We start from the raw sequence: 20874 nt of genomic DNA, 5'->3' as shown, positions 1-20874 counted from the left end.
AATTAGAAACAGCATAAACCCTGAATAATGACTGGCAATAATTAGCTGCCTCATATCTCTTGGAGCTCACGGTAGGAAAGGTCAAAAGGAGACATTCCCCCCGGAATTCCTTTCTTACAAATTAACTTCTATAGACAAGTTCCCACTTCCATAATTTATTAACTGCGTTTTCGTTTCAATGGATTTTGGGTTTATGTATCTATTGTTTAAGAGTTTTATTTTCTTTTAAATATATATTATCGTTTAGAAATGCCTGCAAATAAATAAAACGATAAATACAAAAACAACATCGTAAAACAGCAAGCAAATAAATGAAACACTAAATATTAAATAAGCAAAAAAACACCACAGTAAACAAATAAATGAAATAATAAAATAGCAAGAATATAATCAAAATATTAAATCAATAAGCTCTACATGTATACGGCCGGAACCTGAGCACACGTGCGCCCCTCTACCTTTTTTACTATCGCTATGGCGCCAGGCATTCTCTCTCTCCCGAGCAACCTTTCACCGTCGCTACGACAACGAGCGGAAGTGACGTTTTCGGCGGCGGCGGAGCGGAAGTGACGCGAGGGAGGGGAAGTTTCTCAGCAGAGCGGAGAAGGCGGCGGCGGCGGCCTGGAGAGGGTCGTCTGAGCCATGTCAACGGGGAGCTCGGGGCAGCGAGAACATGGGGCCTCGGGAGGGTGAGGAGGCCGCGGTTGCGAGGCCGGGCGAGAGGGGAGGCCGGGAAGGGAAAGTTGAGGGAGAGGGGGAGGGAGAGGCCTGGCGGAGGAGGAGGAGGAGCCCGTTTATGGGTTTCGGCCGTGCCGGGGTCCCCTTGAGGCCCTCCAGACGTCGCTGGACTACCAACCCCCGCCAGCCCCCAGCCAGCATGGTCGGGGGGATGGGAGTTGTGGTCCAGCAACACCTCGTGGGCCGCAGGTCCCCCACCCCAGGCTTATGAGATCAGAGAGGCTGTAAATCTACCTTAAACAAATACAGTGGTACCTCGGGTTACATACGCTTCAGCTTACAGACTCCGCCAACCCATAAATAGTACCTCGGGTTAAGAACTTTACCTCAGGATGAGAACAAAAATCGTGTGGTGGCAGCACAGCAGCAGTGGGAGGCCCCATTAGCTAAAGTGGTGCTTCAGGTTAAGAACAGTTTCAGGTTAAGAACAGACCTCTGGAACGAATTAAGTACTTAACCTGAGATACCACTGTATTGTCTTATCTTCTAAGGCTGCTGTTGCCGGGATTATTGAGAGGGCACTCGCGGCTGTGTTTTTGAGCCATCGAGATGTGTTGCAAGTGCTAAGCCTTATGGAGTCAGGAGATCAAGATCAGGCAACAGCCCCAGAGGGAATCTGAAGGTTTAATTTGATTTTTTTCCCCCAGGCGACGCAGCAAATGGGACCAGCCCGGCCCGTCTCCGGCTCTCTTCCTCCTTCCTGCAACCACGCCTGTGGCTGGCCGGCCTGTCCAGGGCAGCGGAGATAGTGTATCTGGGATGTCAGGGTCTGAGGGCTCAGCGGCCCCGCTGGGAGCTCTGGATGCAGCCGCTGCCGTGGCAGCCAAAATCAATGCCATGTTAATGGCCAAAGGGAAGCTGAAACCAACGGCGAATTCAGCGGACAAGGTGTGGTGAGGGTGAAGGCATCAGATTTCGAAAGCAAGAAGCCATTTAACTTTCATGATTGTTGAGAAAAGAAAGCTGTATACACACCATACATTTAAAGCACACCTCTATAATCCTGGGAATTGTAGGTTGTTACGGGTGCTGCGCTTTGTAGCTATGTGAAGGTTAAATTTAAGTTCCCAGGATTCTTTGCAGGGAGCCATGTGCTCTGATGTGTACACAGCTGAAGTCTCAAATTTAGGATTTGGACTTGTTCGCTCATGCTATTAACTATTTGCCCATTGTTTCCTGACTTCTGGCCAAATGTGTATTGGGGCATATCAAACCCATTGAAATTAATTGCAGTGGGTCAACATGGTTGGATATAACCCCTTGTGTTGGCTATCAGTGGGTTGTAATGAAGGTTTGTTCCTCAATCAGCGTGCCCTTTTTTCATTTGTCCGCTTACCCTTTAATATGTATTGTGGTCAAAGTGGTTTGCCTTAAGAACAAAACAAAATAGCAATTGTGAGATAGGCAGATCTGTAGCAACATATCACAAGCCACAAACAATGATATGAATGCAGTTCAAAATGAGCACATAACAAAATGAGCAGTACTGAAAGTAGACAGTGTTGACATGAAACTGATCAAAAATTAATTCACCAAGCCCAGCATTGCCATCAGATTTGTCCAGGCACCTACCAGGGTCCACATTCCCTAAGAAGTCCCCAACACCTCCCTTAGGCCCTATTAAGATAAGTATTTCTAAAAACTTTGTTTTACTGGTGCTGCAGCTGTGGTCTTGAATTTGCCCTACCAAAACTCCAGAATTTCAGTCATTCTGGACTCTGTATATATTGCAGTGGGAGGTGGCTGCTGCCACAGACATATACCAGGGGCTATATTCTATTCCCGCCCCCCCCCCCCATGAGACAACACCTAAGGCTATGGGCAGTCAGCCCAAGATAGCTAAGCTCTGGTGAAAGTTATATGGATTAAAAGGGGGTGTCTGGGACAAGATGGCACTTTGCTGTGAGTCTCCTTGAGCCTAGATTTAGCCCTGCAAAGGGACAATGAATATACAGTCATACCTCGGGTTACAAATGCTGTGAGTTGCGCATTTTCGGGTTGTGGACCACGCCGAACCAGGAAGTACTGGAACGGGTTACTTCCGGGTTTCGGCGCTTGCACATGTGCAGAATCACACAATGACGTCATGCACAAAAGTGCTGAATCGCGTCACGCGCGTGAACAGACGCAGCACTGCGGGTTGCGAACATGCCTCCCGCACGGATCACGTTTGCAACCCGAGGTATGCCTGTACACAATGTATGAACTGCACTGCAAAATTAAGACTACAAAGGGTGAATGAGCCAGCCAGGTTTGTTTTAACTCTGTCATCCTTCCAAAGAAAATAATTTGGTTTCCCCTTCTTGTCGGTAGTGAACATTTTGGAGCAATCTGGACTGGTTGCATGAAATCTATCCCTTGGTTCAATCGCATCTGCTTTCAAAACAAGTTGGCGAGGGTGGGGTAGGGATTTTAACGTACCAGTGACTTCCCCTTTTCTCTTTGGATGCCGGAAAGTCTGGCTTAATAAGCGAGACTCTATTTTCTTAGCCTGTGACAGGGTTGGGGAACCTCAGGCCCAGGGGTCAAATGCAGTGCTTCAGTTACAGCCATGAAACATCTCTAGTTATTTCTTATCATAAGAAGTTTTTCCAGCCTATCTGGGAATAGGTGATTATCATTGTATAAGATGTTGAATTAGTGAAAGAAAGGAATGTCTGTAACTGGAAATGCAAAAAGAAAAACCAAACCAAACCAAACAAATGCAACTCTTCGGACCTCTCTGTAGGCCCTTGGGACTCTCCCCAGGCCACACCTCTTGCCAGCCCTGCTTCACACCCTCATGGAGTGTTTCTGTCTGGCTTGAATGTACCCTTGAACTCTCATCATGCCTCCTCCTTGCCAGGATGGAGAGGGGCAGGTGAGTGTGCAAAGGGTGGGGCTTATGTGTCTTGATGCCCATTGTCTGATCTGTTAACAGCTTCAGGCTCCTGGAAAAGGACCGGCTGCGAGCAAAAGCAAAGATGATCTTGTCGTCGCAGAAGTGGAGATAAACGACGTGCCTCTCACGTGCCGAAACCTCCTGACGAGAGGGCAGACGCAGGATGAGGTCTGTGCTGCTTGTGGCTAATTGGCCCTATGGGTTTCCAGGTGGCTCTGGGGTACTTTCCAGCTGATATGCCTGGTGCTCCTGTTGAAACCCTGTCCGACCTCTGGAACAACTGGGTGTCGATAGCTGTTAAGCGAGTCTTGGGGGAGGGAGCATTAGTCCAGCTATTGGTCCATCTAGCTCAGCATTGTCAAGGCTGACTTGCAGCAGCTTTTCAGGGTTTCAGATGGGAGTTCTCTTCCAGCCTTATTTGATGCCAGGGGCTGAACTTGGGACCTTCTGCATGCAAGCAGACCCCGTGCCACTTTGCTTTGGTTCATTAAATATTGGCAATCCTAGCTAAATGGAAGCTCCAGAATCAGTGCACGTCTTAGGTCCTCGTTGCACCATACATTTAAAGCAGCATTATACCAGTTTGAACAATCATGATTCTCCCCCCCCCAAATAATAATAATAATAATAATAATAATAATAATAATAATAATAATAATAGAACTGTAGTTTGTTAAAGATGGTGAGATCTATTGGGAGATAACTATTCAGCTCACAAAACTACCGTTTCCAAAGTAGTTTAGCATTTGCTCCCTCTTTCCAGGGAACTCTAGAATTTGTTTCTCCGTACTGGAAATAGGAGGTCTTCTAACAGCTCTCCGTATCCTTATGTCATGACACATAACACAGTATCTTTATGTTGTGCAGATGGGGCCTGCTTAACAGTAGCTGAGGACAAATAGGTGGTGTATGAATGGGTAAAAGGAAGGCTATTGCCTACAGGCCTGACTTGTGAGCTCCCCCTTGAGGCTTTCCAAGGGCTGCTGTAGGAAATTGGGGCCGCTGGACTACATGAGCCTTTTTCCTGATTCAGCAGGGATTTTACTGCATTTCCCAATCCGAGCAATGCTTTGTCCCTTTGTATCTGCAGATAAGTAGGCTGAGCGGAGCCGCAGTCTCAACTCGGGGGAGGTACATGACTGCAGAAGAGAAAGCAAAAGTTGGACCTGGGTTTGTATCTTCTTCTTCCTCTGGTTCTCTCCAGGATTAAAAAATCTGTAGAAGAATGAGTTCTTATGGATTAGATATTGGACCTGAATGAGCAGACCAGCTACGTTTGTGCATTTTTGTAATTTTGTAAGCTATGTGACTTGGCTGCTCACTTGATCGAGATGTGCAAAGTTAAAACTGCACAAGTCAAATGTTACTGGATGGAGGAAGCAATAAGCAATCCTCTGCTCTTCCACCAATACCATTCTTCAGTTTGCAAAACCAGGAGGACTCCCCCCCCCCCCCGCCCAAATAGCTACCTTCGTGCAAATCCTTTTTAATGGGAGCAAACACACACAGTGCCCCATGTCAAGGACAGAGAGCCCTCACCCTAAGAGTGCCCCCAAGTGCAGCATTTTATCCCCTATGGGGCTGACTACAGTTTATTCCCAGAGTCCCAGAGACATTGACTGCCTCCAGTGGAGACCTTTGTTTCAGTTTAAAATATATATAAAAAATATTAAAACTTGTGTTTTGCAGAGATCGTCCATTGTACTTGCACGTCCAGGGGCAAACGCGAGAACTGGTGGATAGTAAGTAAGCTCTGATTCAACACCCTGGGTAGAGAATGGCTGTGTCTGTGCTGTATCTATAAAGCACATTATTTCCGTCAAAAGAATTCTGGGCACTGTAGCTTGTTAAGGGTTGCTGTGAATTGCAACTGAGGGATAAACCACAGTGCAACTCTTTTAAGGGGAAGAATGCATTTAAAATGCGCTTTTAAGGTATAGTGTGTACACAGCTGAGGTTAGTTAGTTCACTTGACTAAGGCACCGTTAGCCTAACAGGCACAGAGTTGTTATTAAATATGAAGTGTTGTTGCTCAATTTTTTCGCTGGGCAGCCATCTGTTAAGGGTTGCTGTGGTTGCTTCCAACATTATAAACCTTGCATTAAGGAAGGGGTTGGACTATATGACCATCAAGGCCTTTCCCAGCTCTATAACTGCATGATTGGAGTATAGGCAGCTGCCTTATGCTTGGGTCAGACCACTAGCCCATGCAGCTCAATATTGTCTACCCTGACTGGCAGCAGCTCTCCAAGCTTTCAGACAGGGAGTCTCTCCCAGCCATGTCTGGAGATGCTGGTGGGTGGATTGAACCTTGGTGCTTCTGCTTGCAAAATAGATGCTCTGCCACCAGGCTGCAGACCTTCCCCTCAAAGAGCATGTCCTTGGGAACATAAGGAGTTGTCTTATGCTGGGTCAGGCCCACTGGTCCATGTAGCTCAGTACCATCTACACTGTCTGGCAGCAGCTCTCCAGGGCTTCATGCAGAGTGTCCTAATCTTCTATTGCAGCAACAGCACCTACATGAAAACAATTCAAATCCAACACAGATAACTCTTCTATATCCTTAATGAATAATGATTGTGAAATTACCCTAAATGTTTTCTTCTTCTGTGGTAACCACAATGTCCCTTCTTTTCATAGGGCTAAAGTCGTTTATTTCTTTTTGCCTTACAGGAGCAGTAAACCGAATCAAGGAAATCATTACAAACGGCGTCGTGAAAGCTGCCACTGGATCCAGCCCAACTTTCAACGGAGCTACAGTTACCGTCTACCACCAACCTGCCCCCATCACTCAGCTGCCTCCGGCTGTTGGCCAGAAGCCCTCCTTCCAGTCTGGAGGAGTACGTATTGGCCAAGTCCTTGTGTCTTTACCCTTGCATCAGTGTTAGAAACTGAGATATGAAAGCTAGGAGCTAAATGGCACCTTAAACCTAGGCTATGGGTGCAACAGCGGAATGTCTAGCCATGCTTTTTTAGTGACAGGAATACAAAGCTGAAAATGCATGAACTGCAGCTAAAACCTTATGTTCGTTTTTCACACTGTCTATTCCTCATACAAAGACTGCAAAAAGCAAACACATGCTTCCCCTGCCCGCCCCCCTAAGAGGGCCTCTTCTCCAGTCTTCAGAGAGTGGCTGGAAGTGGGAAGGCAGAAAAGGGTCTTCCTTTCCTTCCACTGTGCAGTTTTAATCTGAAATCTTAGGCTCAGTACTGCACCCAGAGCTCAGAAACTGTTCACGCTAATTAAATTCTCTGTCACAAAACACACCTAGAACAATGGGAGTTTTGAGCACTGCCTTGCATTTTGCTTTACACTTGTTTGCCTGTTGAACTGTCCATGTCTGCTTATTCCCTTACCTAGAGGATTAAGAAGGCAGAGCCTGTACAGCTGGGCTCTGTCGATACCATCCTCTTAGAGAAACACGATGGAGAGAGGGGTTCAGCTTGCAGAAAGAGTGGAGACCTCACTGTGCCATCGGACAAACATGTAGCCAGTGTGGTGCCTGCCAGGTGATGTTGGACTACAGTTCCCATCGGCCTCAGGGTGGTCAAGGATGATGGGAGTTGTAGTCCAGCAACATTTTGACAGCACCACACTGGCTACCCCTGTCTATACACACCTTATACCGAGTCAGATCACTGGTCCATCTAGCTCTGTGTTGCTTACCCTGATTGGTAGGGTGTCAGACAAGGTTGTCTCCCAGCCCTATGCTGAGATGCCAGAGACTGAACCCGGGACCTTCTGCATGCAAAGCAAACGCTCTGCTACTGAGCTATGACCCTAGCAGGGGACCTCTAATCCATTCCCACCCCTTCCTGATTCTGGTGTCAAATGCAACACCTAAGGGTTTCTCTCTCTGTGTGTGTGTACAGATGCACTATGTCCAGGACAAATTGTTTGTTGGCTTGGAACACGCTGTACCTACCTTCAACGTAAAGGAGAAAGTCGAAGGCCCAGGCTGCTCCTACTTGCAACATATCCAGATTGAGACCGGCGCCAAGGTGTTCCTCCGGGGGAAGGGCTCTGGGTGCATCGAACCTGCCTCTGGCCGAGAAGCCTTTGAGCCGATGTACATTTACATCAGGTAGGGAGCTGGGAGCCCGTTGGGCTTTGTCACCGGGAAGGAATCGGCTTTTTGTGTGCCATCCCACGTGTAAAGTTGCAGTGTCAAGCTTGCTGAGCTGGCTTAGTTTAATTACGAAGCCTTTCTGATCAGCTGAATGTGGGATGGGCAGCAAGCAGGTTGGGATTTACTAGTGGCTCCCTGGGTGATTTGAAGCAGGTGAGCAAGGACACCTGACTCCTAACATTGGACTAGCAGGGTCGGAAGTGAGCCCCGGGGGACATCTAGTCCAGTGTTTCCCAATTCCCATCATCCCTGACCACTGATCCAGGTAGCTAGGGATGATGGGAGATGTAGTCCAAAAACAGCTGGAGACCCAAGTTTGGGAAACGCTGATCTAGTCCCACCCCCTGCTATGTAGGAACCTTTTGACCATCTTTGTGGGTGTCTGGAGTCTGACAGGAACGTGTGTGTCAGTGTGTTGTATTTCCTCTCCTCCAGCCATCCAAAACCAGAAGGCCTTGCAGCTGCCAAAAAGCTTTGTGAGAACCTGTTACAAACAGTAAGTAAGCCCTACTTTTTTTATTGTTGCACTCTCTCGCCAAAGTCGCATGAAGTGCCCATCTCTTTCTGCACTTCATATACAGCTTTCCTACCAGTGGTGGCTGGGGCCTGTTGGGAATCTGAGTCCAGCATCCTTTGGTTGTGGCAGCCCCTGATGTCCCAGCTGCGTGTTGACCCTCCTAGTGAAAAGGATTATTGTTGGGAACAAAGCAGCATGTCTTCCATTTTTTGCTAATTTGAAACCCTCCCAAACTGGCCAGCTGTCATAGAATCATAGAATTTAGAGTTGGAAGGGACCACGAAAGCCAACCTGGTCCAGCTCTCTGCAACTTGGGGCTCGAACCCACGACCCTAACCTAGTAAAACACCTCATACTTGGGAATCGGAGCTGACGGTTGAAACTGACTATTTGTGATTGTGCTAGTTTTGAGTAATTCTTTATATTTTGTAATGGCCCTGATTTCTCTCTTTTTTTTTTTTTGATGCTTTTGTTTTAATGCAGTGTCCCCCAACCTGGTGCCCTCCAAACATTTTGGACTGCTGCTCCCATCATCCCCTCTGCCCATTGGCCATGCTTGCTAGGGGTTGGTGGGAGTTGTAGTACAGTGGTACCTCTGGTTGCTCACGGGATCCATTCCAGAGCCCCGTTCACAACACGAGCAGAACGCAACCCGTGTCTGCACGTGTTCGGGTTGTGATTCGCTGCTTCTGCGCATGCGCGAGCAGCGAAACCTGGAAGTAACCCTTTCCAGTACTTCCGGGTCACCACGGGACGCAACCTGAAAACGCTCAACCTGAAGCAAATGCAACACGAGGTATGACTGTACTACAGCAGCATCTGGAGAACCACAGGTTCCTCATCCCCGATACTGAAGAAGCCCCTTCCCTGCCCCCAGACAGACTCCCACTTGTGGCATTGGGCAGTAGAACTAATCCAGACAGGAGGAGCTTAACAGTTTGCATACAACTAGGCTCACCTAACCAGGGCTATACGGTCTCCCACTAGAGCAGTCAGTTTGCATGGGTGTCCTTTATTGAAACCGAAGCAATCTGATCCCTCTTTATCTCTTCCAAGGTTCATGCTGAATACTCGCGATTTGTGAACCAGATAACCACGGCAGTCCCCATTACAGGTGTGTATTGACAGCGTGCAACGCTTAGTTCGGTGGTGGAGTGGGGATGAAAGATGGAAACCAGAGACTTTGGGGTTAAATTTGCCATTATGAAAGCCCACAGGTGGAGAAACAGCTCTCAGCCTTTCTATTCCCTGTGGGGGGGGGGGGGCTGCATCACAATGGTGGGTGACGCAGTTCTCTGTTGCCACCTGGTTGCTCCCTGTTGTGCTTGCAAGGACAGATTGGAGAACCTCAGTCTGGCGTGGGGGATCATAGACCTGGAGATAGCTTGGCCTGGAGGGCCACATCTGTTCCTCTTGTGTTACCCAAGCCGCACATCCTCTGCCCAGGCCACACCTCTGCACGGGCCTTGCTTCATATACCCCTTGAGTGCTTTTGCCTGGCTGGAATGTGTCCTTGAAGCCTGATAATGCCTCTTGTTTGCCCGAATGGAGGAGCAAAAGGGCTCTGTGTGTCTGCGTGTAGAAACCAGCCTGTTGTTGTTGTTTAACAACCCTCCCTTCACTCTTAAGATCCCGGAGCAGGTTGCAACAATTAAAATACAATATTAAAGACAGTTTGAACAGTTTACTGTGTAAAATTTGGATTCATTGCTCCACCTGCTTTTCTTTCTGTCCCCACCCACATGCCCACCAGCATGTTAATTTTAAATTTAATTTAATTTATTATTTATACGCTGCCCATCTGGCTGGGTTTCCCCAGCCACTCTGGGCAGCTTCGAACGAAACACTAAAATACAATAACGTATTAAACATTAAAAGCTTCCCTAAACAGGGCTGCCTTCAGATATCTTCTAAAAGTTTGGAAGTTGTTTTTCTCTTTGACATCTGGTGGGAGGGCGTTCCACAGGGTGGGTGCCACTACCGAGAAGGCCCTCTGCCTGGTTCCCTGTAACTTGGCTTCTCGCATTGAGAGAACCGCCAGAAGGTCCTCGGCGCAGGACCTCAGTGTCTGGGCAGATGTTAATTTGGAACACCTTCCTATTTCGTATCAGACAGTCACCATCACTTTTCAGCACCCGTTGAAGGCTTTCCTTTTTCAGTAGGCCTTCTAAGAGATATTTTTATTTGTGCCCCAGGTCACACTCTGTATTGGGTTTGAAACTTTTTATGTGTGTGTGTTTATGTAAGAATTTCAACTCTCTTTATATATGCAGTGATTTTCTGTATTTTTACTGTTTTGTGAAATTGCCTTGACATGCTTCAATAGAAAGCAATTCATGTATAAAAGAAATAATAATAATTACTTTCTTCCTCTCCCCACCCCCATAGGGTTTGCGCAGCCCGCAGCTTTAACGACTGTCCCTCCTCAGCCACCGTATTACCCTCCCAGCGGCTTTCAGGCAGGCTACCCTGTGGTTCCGCCCCCTCAGCAGCCGGTACAGCCTCCTTATGGGGTGCCAGGCATTGTGCCTCCTGCGGTTCCGTTGGCGCCGGGAGTGTTAGCACTGCCCACCGGAGTCCCACCTGTGCCCACCCAGTACCCGATTACGCAAGTGCAGTCTCCCGCTAGCACTGGCCAGGTAAGGCAGGGAATGTTGCCTGATGACTGGTGAGGGGGCACCCAGTAGTGTCTAGGGCAGTGTCCTTGAATCCCCAGAGATTGTTGGACTGCTACTCCCATCATCTCTGACCGTTGGTGAAGCCGGCTGGGGATGATAGGATTTGTAGTCCAGCGACATCTGGAGACGCAAGGTTGAAGAACACTGCTGTAGGGGTGGCTGTTGATATTTTTTAGACTGTTTCATAGACGCTTTAAATTGCTTTTCAGAAGTTTTTCAACTTTTTTAAAAAAAGTTTTAATTGCAGTCTGCTTTATGGGTGAGCTTGCCACCCTCTCGTCCTTTAGGAGGTGGCTTCTAAGCAGTTTACAAGCGGTAAATAAAAAAAGTTTTTTTAACCACACATAAATGAAACATGCAAGAAAACAACTTCATCAGAATAAACATTGGCAATTAAAATGCACAATGAAACGAGCCCATTAAAGCAGCACAGTGTTAGAAATGGCAATTAAAGCAGGAGATCAAAGGTATGCAGGTGTGCCTTCAGGAGCTGGCAGAATCCTAACACAGCTTAGTGGTGGTGGTGGGGCTTTTGTATTTTAGCAAGGGAGGGGAGATTTGATAACATTAACATGTGGAGTATATCTCTTGGAGTCTGAATGAGAAGTTACCAGGTTTCACATCTTTTTCTCTCTTTTTAAAAATCAAGGCCATGCTTAGACTCTTAATCTCAGGTTCATAGGTTTGAGCTCCGCATTGGGCAGAAAGTCGCTGCATTGCAGAGGGTTGGACTAGATGGCCCTTGTGGTCCCTTCCAAGTCTGTGATTCTGTGATGTGTTGCAGGCGCCATGCATCACTCCATTCAGGGGTGGGGGACTCACCTGCTGTGGGTGGGGGTAGGGCAAGCTGCCCATTCATGCCATGGCGAACCAGTAAATCTGGGTTCTTGTTTACGTGAGAAGTGCACACAGCATCAGGGAGAAGAGCATTCGGTTTTGCAGGGTGTGGGCCTTCCATTGCTCCAATTACAGGGGAAAGGTAGTGAGGAGGCTTGTAAGGAATCCAAACGTTCTCATTGGTCTCTAAAAACATGAGCTTGAGGCCCAGCACAAAAATCCCTGCCCTTCTAATTTGAGCACTGATTGGTGGAGAGAGAGAAGGAGGCATGTAGCTAAAAAGAGAGCCTGGCTTGGGAGCCTTAGCAAGGGCAGATCTGACCAAATAGAGCAGTGCAGAGCTGAGGCCCGACTTGCCTTTCACAGCCACAAATGTAGCCCCATGGAAGCAGATTTAGTTAGTGGTTGGTTGTGGGAAGGGGGCTCTGAATATGGGCTGAATTGTGACCCCCTGTAAACACTAGCTAAAGGTGCCCATCACAATTGGATTAGACATTGTTTTCATATATTGTGTTGTTTTACCTTTTCGTTTGTTGGTTTGGAGTTTAGTGGATATAGAAAGAACAAAACACAGACAATACAAGTACAATAAATACATGTTACTGTTTCAGTTGTTGGTGCTTAAGAAGTTGCTTTTCTAATGGGTGGTTTTATTGTCTCAAATTGCTCCCGCGTTTCACAGGAAGCGATTTCTAAGTGCAGTGAGATTGTGTGCATGTTTCTAAGATACATTGTCATTTTGTTGTTACTTGTCTTTTTTAACCGCTCTGGTGTTTGCCCACAAAGGGGAGCCAAGGTGGGCTACAAATGCGATCAGTATCAAAATAACCCCTCTCTTCTTTTGCCTGCATGGTTTGTAGACGCCGCTGAGCGCCCCTTTCCTCCCGGCCGCCCCCGTGAAGACGACCTTGCCGGCCACCACGCAGCCGCCAGGTCAGCCCCAACCCCAGCCGGGCCAGAAAAGGCGTTTCACCGAAGAGCTGCCGGATGAGCGGGAATCTGGGCTGCTGGGATACCAGGTGGAGTGACTCCCTGCCATTTTACTGCCTCCCCTGCCCCTCTTTCCTTTGGTCACAGGGCTGGTTCCACACCTGGATTTTTGGGGTTTTTCCCACAAGCGTCTACGGGTCAGATACGGTAGAAGCTAGTGTTCCTCAAGTGCCCTGCCGTCAGGTGGGCCCTGGAGGGTCAGGGCCAACAATCTGCCAGTTGCTGGAAGCCGCAGGCTGGGAGAGATGCTCTTTTGCTCGTCTCCTGCTTCTGCATTCCCGACTGCAGCACCTGAGAACGGGGTGCTGAACTAGATGGGCCACTGACCTGATTCATCGGGCTCGTCTCAAGTTCCCCATCACCTTGGCCAAAGAAGGTGTTGCATCATTTGGGATAGGCAGTAATCCCTAGGCAGGCTTTGCGTTCCCAAGTGAGGTGTCCAGCAGATGTTGCTGGACTACAACGCCCATCGTCACTGGCCGTGCTGGCTGAGGCTGATAGGAGCTGTAGTCCCAACATCGCATGGACCCTTTTCCAGGAGTCCCAAGCAATTGCTGGGCGAGGTGGTTTGCCAGCCAAGAGGTAGGACCCTGGTTTCTCATGGTGGTTACAAAAAGGAACCTGGTGACACTTTAAAGCGGTGGCGACAGAACACACAGATTCCTGATATTGTTGGACTTTAACTCCCAGAAGCCACGGCTAGTAGTCAGGGCTCATGAGAGTTGAAGTCCAGCACTGTCTAGAATGCCACAGATTCCCCACCCTGCAGTAGAAGCAGAGAAAGTATTCATCACAGCCCTTTCCTGATCTCGTACCTGTCTGAGCTCTGACCAGGAAGCTTGGAATCCACACCACATGAATTCCTTAGCGGTTTGACCCCATTGTTTACATTTTTTTTGCAACACCTGGTCCCCTATCCCAGTGACCTTCGGATTATATTTTGCCTTGCTACCCGCTCCATTGAGGGACCCCACTAGCTGTCCCAGTTTGCATCTTACTCTCTGCTGGGTTTTGAGGCTTTGTGGTGGTGATCGAGGACCGAGTGTTTTTTTTCCTTCCAATTTCAAACTTTATAATAGATGCCACTATTTCCTCTTTGTTTGCGTTCCATCTCTAAACTAGGCTTGTAAGTAAGTCAACACAAGTGACTAGCCTGTCTGCCCACATGTGGGAGGGGCCATAATTGAAATAGAAAGGCGCATTCGTTTGAATTGAGAAGGTCCCAGGTTAATAATAATAAAAATATAAATTTTATTATTTATACACCACCCATCTGACTGGGTTGTGCCAGCCACTCTGTGGCATCTCCAGTTAAAAAGTCACGTTAGGAGTTGATGGGAGAAGAACTTTCTCTGTCTGAGATCATGGAGATCTGCCAGTCAGAGCGGGCTGTGCTGGCTAGATGGTTTGGCCTGGTCTAAGGAACCTTCCTTTGTTCTCATAATAAAAGGCAGTGGCTAAGATATAAAGAGCCACTGAAAATTTGTGCTGAGTTTACAGTGAGCAAAAATACTGAGCAAAGAAGAACGTTCATAGAAGATCTAGATTTAAACTAAAGTGAATGGTTAGTTAACAGAAACAGACACAGATGATGGTGCTGTATTTCATTTCAAGAGTTGGAACGGAAGGGCCTGTTGGTTTTAGCAGGCACCTTCCCCTGTTCTGACCTGGTGTAGGGCAACTTCCTCGTTCCATACTTAGGTGAGTCATTTGTGACATTTGGACAGCTCGAAAGGAGAAGAAGAAAAGGGAACCAGCTCTGTTTTCTTAACTTCCCTGGCAGCTGTTCTTACTTGCCACAGGTGGCACAGGCTGCTACAGTCTCAGTTATGAGGCTGGTCTGAAAAAGCTGTTGAGTCTTAACAGCCCTTTAAAACAAAAAACTGATCCCTGTTACCTTTTCCTTTGGAAGAGAAGTAAATATTCCACACACCTGAGTTCAAATCCTGGACTGGCACAGAACCTGAGCTATGTGTTGAGAAATCCCCCCGTTCAAACCTCACCTTGCCTGTGAATGACATCGGCCTCCTTAGCGATTTGCTCAGCCTCAGCCTTCCCATCTGCAATATGGAAACAACAAACCCTGGCCTACCATTCAAGGGCTCTTGAAAGGATTGCACAGAGTATCTTAAGCCATGATACGCTATGCTCATGCTCCCAGGTGGTTTGGGCATTGTTGTGCAGCAAGCTTTCCAGTTTACCATGTGCAAAATGCACAGCGTTTTAAGAGGCCTAGAAAAAAACGGAAGCATGGCCTGTAATGGTGTGTAGAGAGCAGAGAGACTGGGCCTGCTGCAAGTTTTCATTAAGGAGCTGATAGCTTGTGTCATAGTTTTAGATTTGCTAATGCCGCTGTGTTTTTCTGCTCATAGCATGGACCCATTCATATGACTAATTTAGGTACAGGCTTCTCCAGTCAGACCGAGATGGATGGAACGGGTTCGAAGCCAGCAAGTTCCTCAGGAAAGGAGAGAGAGAGGGACAGGTAGGTTGTGGCCGTGGCGCCCAGCTTTGCTCTGGTGCAGTTCTGAGTGGGAACTGCAATGAAATGTGTTTCAGTGTGGAAGTGCTTCTCAGGCCCTATCATTAGGGGAAGTGAGGTCGCTGAGTTTTGGGGTATTGTAAAAAGACGGAGGGACGTGGGTGGCGCTGTGGGTTAAACCACAGAGCCTAGGACTTGCCGATCGGAAGGTCGGCGGTTCGATTCCCCGTGACGGGGTGAGCTCCCGTTGCTCGGTCCCTGCTCCTGCCAACCTAGCAGTTCGAAAGCATGTCAAAGTGCAAGTAGATAAATAGGTACTGCTCCAGCGGGAAGGTAAACGGCGTTTCTGTGTGCTGCTCTGGTTCACCAGAAGCGGCTTAGTCATGCTGGCCACATGACCCAGAAGCTGCTGGGGCTGATGGGAGCTGAAGTCCCAACGATATTTCCAGAATAGAGGGGGGGGGGTAAATAGATGTTGAAGGGACGTGGGTGGCGCTGTGGGTTAAACCACAGAGCCTAGGACTTGCCGATCAGAAGGTCGGCAGTTCAAATCCCCGCGATGGGGTAAGCTCCCGCTGCTCGGTCCCTGCTCCTGCCAATCTAGCAATTCGAAAGCATGTCAAAGTGCAAGTAGATAAATAGGTACCGCTCTGGCGGCAAGGCAAACAGCGTTTCTGTGCGCTGCTCTGGTTCGCCAGAAGCGGCTTAGTCATGCTGGCCACATGACCCGGAAGCTGTACGCCGGCTCCCTCGGCCAGTAAAGCGAGATGAGCGCCGCAACCCCAGAGTCGGCCACGACTGGACCTAATGGTCAGGGGTCCCTTTACCTTTACTAAAAAGAAGGGGGGGGGAATTGTAGACCATGTTGTTAAATTTATTACCCACCCTTCAACAGCAGCTTACAACAAAATTTAAAAACGGGACATATTGCGCATGACAGTACTAAGCTAGATGGGATCAATGGGCCAACTTGTTATAAAGCAGCTTCCTACAGGTTTTATCCAGCTAAGAGTAGACCCATTGAAATGAATGGACCCGGGTTAGTCACAGCCCTTCATTTCAGCAGGCCTCGCTAACTATGGGAGAAGATGGCTTTTTTAAGCAACCTGGTCCCAAGCCAATGAGTCCCAATTGGGAAGGGTTCTTCTTGCGCTCAGGACCTGCAGACAGGCTTCCCAGAGCCTTCAGGTTGGCTGCTGTGAGAACAGGATGCTGGACTAGATGGGGCCTTTGGCCTGATCCAGCAGCCAGGCTCTTCTTATGTTCTTAAACCGTTTATTTATTCCACAGGATTTATATATCGCTTAATCCTCAAAACCTCTTAGCGGTTTGCAAACCAATACACATTAAGAATACAGTGGTACCTTGGTAGTTGAATGCCTTAGTTGTCGAACAAATTGGCTCCTGAATGTCACAAACCCAGGAAGTGAGTGTTCTGGTTTGCGAACATTTTTTGGAAGCCAAATGTCCAACACAGCTTACGCGGCTTCTGACTGTGTGCAGGAAGCTCCTGCAGCCAATCGGAAGCTGCGCCTTGGTTTTTGAACTGTTTTGGGACTCCCAGATTAAATTCGAGAACCAAGGTACGACTGTACTGATAAAATAGTGTGAAAACAAATTGAGCCACAGAATTTCAAAATAAAAAATTAATCTGCAGTCTTAATACGCTTTAGTTTTGGAAATATGCATTTGGACACCTCTTGAGATACCGTGGACAAATTTTCATCATGATGGAGGAGCAGGTTTCTGTCAACGTTTGTATACAGCTGGACACCATTTGGAAGGAAGATAGCGGGCTGAACCTTTCAAAACTACACTGATACTAACCACTGATTTAAGAACTGCCCTGAGAATCTGCACTTAGAATCCCCTTGCAGGGCCAGGTGCGATACTGCTGGGTATAAAATAGAAATTCCATATTAAAATGTGGCTAAGTTTGCCCATGCAAAACAGTTTTCAGCAGGGGCCAAAAATAATATAAGGAAGGCACCTGCCTAATATAAATATTTAGGGCTTTAATGGGTTGAATAAGCTTGAAATGCTCTTTGTTTCCGAACAGGCAGCTGATGCCTCCACCGGCTTTACCAGTGACCGGGATGAAGGTGGAGCCTGACGACCGGAACGGGTCCTTAGTGGGCGGCAATGGTGAGCGTGGGCGGCCGGGAGCCGTGACTTGTACTTGCATTCCATCAGCCGGCCTAGCTAACTTTAGGCTGTTCTTCCCAGTGTCACCTCCAGGTGCTAAACTCTTATGTGCACAACTTACTTTCAGTTCCCTGTCTTCTGAGTTCTGTTAGTAGCTAGGAAAACTAAAACTAAGAGTAAATCAAACCTTTATTCTTACACGAACTCCAAAGAGTAAAATTACAGAGTGGTAAAGCTAAGGGTACAATTTGTCTCTGAAAATGCACAGGCCTGGAGTTCCCAGGAGCTCCGAGTGTGAATGTCCTTCCTGTTCCCACAATGCACAGCTCTGCAGGGAGAAGCTTCCGAATACCACCCGTCTCTCTCCCATGGATGCCATGTGGAGGCCCTTGGTATGAACACCGCCACATACGAAAGAGCAAGCATTTAAAACATGGCACCCGGGCTTGTGTAATCCGCAAAGGTGCCTGGGCAGGAGGGCAGAAAAGGGGTGCGAGCGGGCAGAAGAGGAGACCCCTGCTTTGCACACACAAAGGCCTCTAATTCAATCTCCAGGTTAGACTAGGAAAAGGACTCCCTGTCTGAAATCCTGGAAGAGGCTCTGCCTAGGTTGATGATACTGAGCCAAATGGACCATTGTTCTGACTCAAGGGAGCTTCCTCTGTTCTTCTTTAAATCAGCCCTTTGTTTTGAACCAGGAGGACTGGAACCTTACTTTATTTTTAGGGGAGGGGCTGCGGTTCAGTGGTAGAGCTTTGCATGCAGAAGGTCCCAGGTTCAGTCCAAAAAGGCATCTCCAGGTAGGGCTGGGTGATGTCCCTTGCCTAGTTTCTATGTTCCTAAGAAGGATGAGGAAGCTGTAAGTCATCCCTCACCAACCTAGTTCCCTCCAAATGTTTTGGATGAAAGCTCCCATCAGCCCCAGCCAGCCAGATGTGAGTTTTACATCTGGAGGCACCAGACTGGTGACAGATGATGCAAGCCATCCATTTCCAGTTCTGATCAGGAGAGTGAGCAGAACAATAGAACTTTTTCCCTTCTGCACTTGGATCTGCTGTTCTTGGAGCTAATGTTTTTCTTTGCTCAGACACCGCAGGGAAAAGAACAGTGTCTCCTTCTCAGGGCTGTTGCTTTGGTCTGATTTGTGGACCCAGCATCCTAGCCCTCCTTCCCAGTTACTGCTGCTTTCCCTCTTTTTCTCTCTCTTCCTTACATCCTCCTCCACCAAGCAATACATCATACTCCTCCTCAATACCCAGAAAAGCAAAATTCTGCATTTCAAGCAGGGAACCTTAGCTTTTCCTGTGATGCCAAGTGAAATTGACATATAGTCAGTTGATTTCCGCTCCTGTGCTTAGGTGCTCGGCGTGGCTTTTCTGCTGGTAGGACATCCAGCTTGAATTGGACACTTCTAACCGGGAGACAGTACATAACACTTCTCTCCCCCCCCCCCCTTTCTTAAAAGTTTCCCTTTTTAAAAAAGATAGTTGGACACTTTCAACCAGCTCCTGTTTTTTTTTTACATGTTGTTCTTTAACGGTGAACTTGCAAACCCTGTTGCCTCATTTTTGCTAACTTGACTTTTCTTTGTCTTTTTGTGTTTTTCTTTTTTTTCTCTCTCTCTCTTCTGTGTTCTCTTACATGGCTCTGACGGATCACACTTGTGCTGTTTGCCGGTCCTGTATCGCCTGACCTCCCATCCGGGGTGACCGTTGTTGGCTCTGTGACCTCAAAATGGTGTCCGACTAACTTTTTTTTTGGAAAAAAAAATACATTAATGCCTCTCATTTGAATTAACATGTTTTTGGGGGATATTTTTTACCTTTCTCTTTTATTTTTTCCTGGGGCGGGATGTCTCTCTCTCTCTTTTTTCTCTCTCTCTCTGTTCATCATCATTAGATCACCCAGCTAAGAAGATGAAAACCGGAGAAAAGGGATTCGGCCTGGTGGCTTATGCTGGCGACTCCTCGGATGAAGAAGAAGACCACGGGGTTCACAAAACCGCAAGTAGCTACTCGCAGACATGGAGCTTAGGATACCAGTACCCCTCGTCGCAGCAACGGGCAAAGCAACAGATGCCATTCTGGATGGCACCTTAGCTGCTGCAGCTGCAGTTGCCTCCGCCACCTTCCACCTGTTGTCTCTCTCAAGCAATAACACGTGTATATTATCAAAGAATCTCTGCAAAATGTACATCGGCCCTGACCTCTTTGCACAAGCTTCTGAGATGCAGTATGGCCCTTTCTGTGCCAGGGGCTCTGTTTTTGTGTTTTCGTTTTATTTCTTTAAAAAACAAACAGACAAAAAGAACTTGCTATTATATCTGCAGTGGACTCCTCCATCAAAGGCAATTTGAAAGCCGCAGGCTTAACGGAATACAACTGCAGATAAACAGTGTCAGCATTACACTTGCAGGGAATGTCTCCATTATCTCTCCTTTTCTCTCTTTTAAATCCCCCCCCAGCTTATCATGCACCTGTTCTTGGCTTTGGAAAAGAAGCCAGCCAACCAGCAAAGTTCAATAACTTAAGCCTGCTGCTGTTCTGCTTGTATTTCTGTTTTATAACTGGATTTTACTTTTGTGTGTGTGTGTGTGTGTGTAATGCTTGGTCTTCTAAATAGGATTGGGGTGGGTGGGGGAAACCTTTGCCTGAAAAACCTGTTTCCTGAAAATCACCTTCTTTAAAATCTCTTTCTGTTGGTCTCTTTAAAAAAAAAAAATCCATAATGCAGTTTTCCAAAACAACTTCAGAATTGTTTTGGCAAGCAGGTGGTTTGTTTTCTTCTTTGTCTCTCTAATTTCATTTGGCCAAGTCACATTTGTCAGGGAAGACAATGTATTACTTTTTCTCCCCTTTCTGTGGGGTGGGGGTGGATTTAGCAGTAGGTGTTAAAATCTCGAACTGCTCCTCCCGAGGTGATTTTTCTTCACTCCGTTGTGCTTGGATCTTCGACCGGCCAGCGTGTCGTTACCTCTGCAGCAATGGCATCGTTGCAATCTCGTTTCGTTCCGAAAAACCACCTCCAACCAGACTTCTTTGCTTTGTGGCTGTCTTGCTGATAAGAGATGCATTGAGCTTGGGACATCTACGGGTGCTGGTGACATGCAGCCATGGCCGAAGAGGAAAACACAAAACTTGTGGGATTGTTTTATAGCGACTCAAAACTGTAGCGGGCTCTTTCCTGGGCCTGTTAGGCTGCTATCAACCAAAACACTTGCAGTCAAGGGCAGAGACGGAGGGGGCACCACTGGACCTGAAATTTTGCTGTCTTGTGTTCAAAGGGCAAGTAAAAGTTTGAAGTATTGGAATAAGTGTTGGAGGTGTTTCCCCGCCCCGCAGAAAATGATCTGGTGGAGCTTGCTTTCACTTAAAAAAAACCCAACAACAACAACCACACTATTCTCTGATTTTGTTTTCTATATGTTGTAAATAAATTCAAACCATAATTTCATTATAAATGTACAAATAATTCTA

The 20874-nt window shown here is 47.4% G+C and overlaps 1 protein-coding gene and 1 non-coding gene across 5 annotated transcripts; both read left to right on the top strand.

The window, feature by feature from the left end:
* The first annotated feature begins 537 nt into the window (after nucleotides 1-537).
* KHDC4 (KH domain containing 4, pre-mRNA splicing factor) lies at nucleotides 538-20874 on the top strand. Of its 4 annotated transcripts, none has more exons than XR_003704090.2 (14): nucleotides 538-689; nucleotides 1386-1626; nucleotides 3659-3787; nucleotides 4710-4789; nucleotides 5309-5361; nucleotides 6293-6459; nucleotides 7493-7704; nucleotides 8185-8245; nucleotides 9323-9380; nucleotides 10655-10905; nucleotides 12642-12800; nucleotides 15172-15256; nucleotides 17313-17398; nucleotides 19298-19360. XR_003704090.2 is itself a non-coding variant. In XM_028709485.2 (14 exons), exons 1-14 carry the CDS (start codon nucleotides 643-645, stop codon nucleotides 19495-19497), a joined length of 1848 nt encoding a protein of 615 aa, XP_028565318.1. In that variant the 5' UTR covers nucleotides 538-642; the 3' UTR covers nucleotides 19498-20874. The 4 variants fall into 4 exon arrangements, 3 of the variants coding, with proteins under 3 accessions (XP_028565318.1, XP_028565316.1, XP_028565319.1); XM_028709485.2 differs by having other exon boundaries at nucleotides 15144-15256; nucleotides 19307-20874; XM_028709483.2 differs by having other exon boundaries at nucleotides 15144-15256; nucleotides 19298-20874.
* LOC114587262 (small Cajal body-specific RNA 4) lies at nucleotides 6976-7104 on the top strand. The gene has a single exon (XR_003704263.2).

This window comes from Podarcis muralis, chromosome 16 (genome assembly GCF_964188315.1).
Source record: "Podarcis muralis chromosome 16, rPodMur119.hap1.1, whole genome shotgun sequence".
Lineage (NCBI taxonomy): Eukaryota > Metazoa > Chordata > Lepidosauria > Squamata > Lacertidae > Podarcis > Podarcis muralis.
The sequence above is the reverse complement of the archived record's forward strand: the minus strand, read 5'-3'. Positions and strand labels throughout refer to the sequence as shown.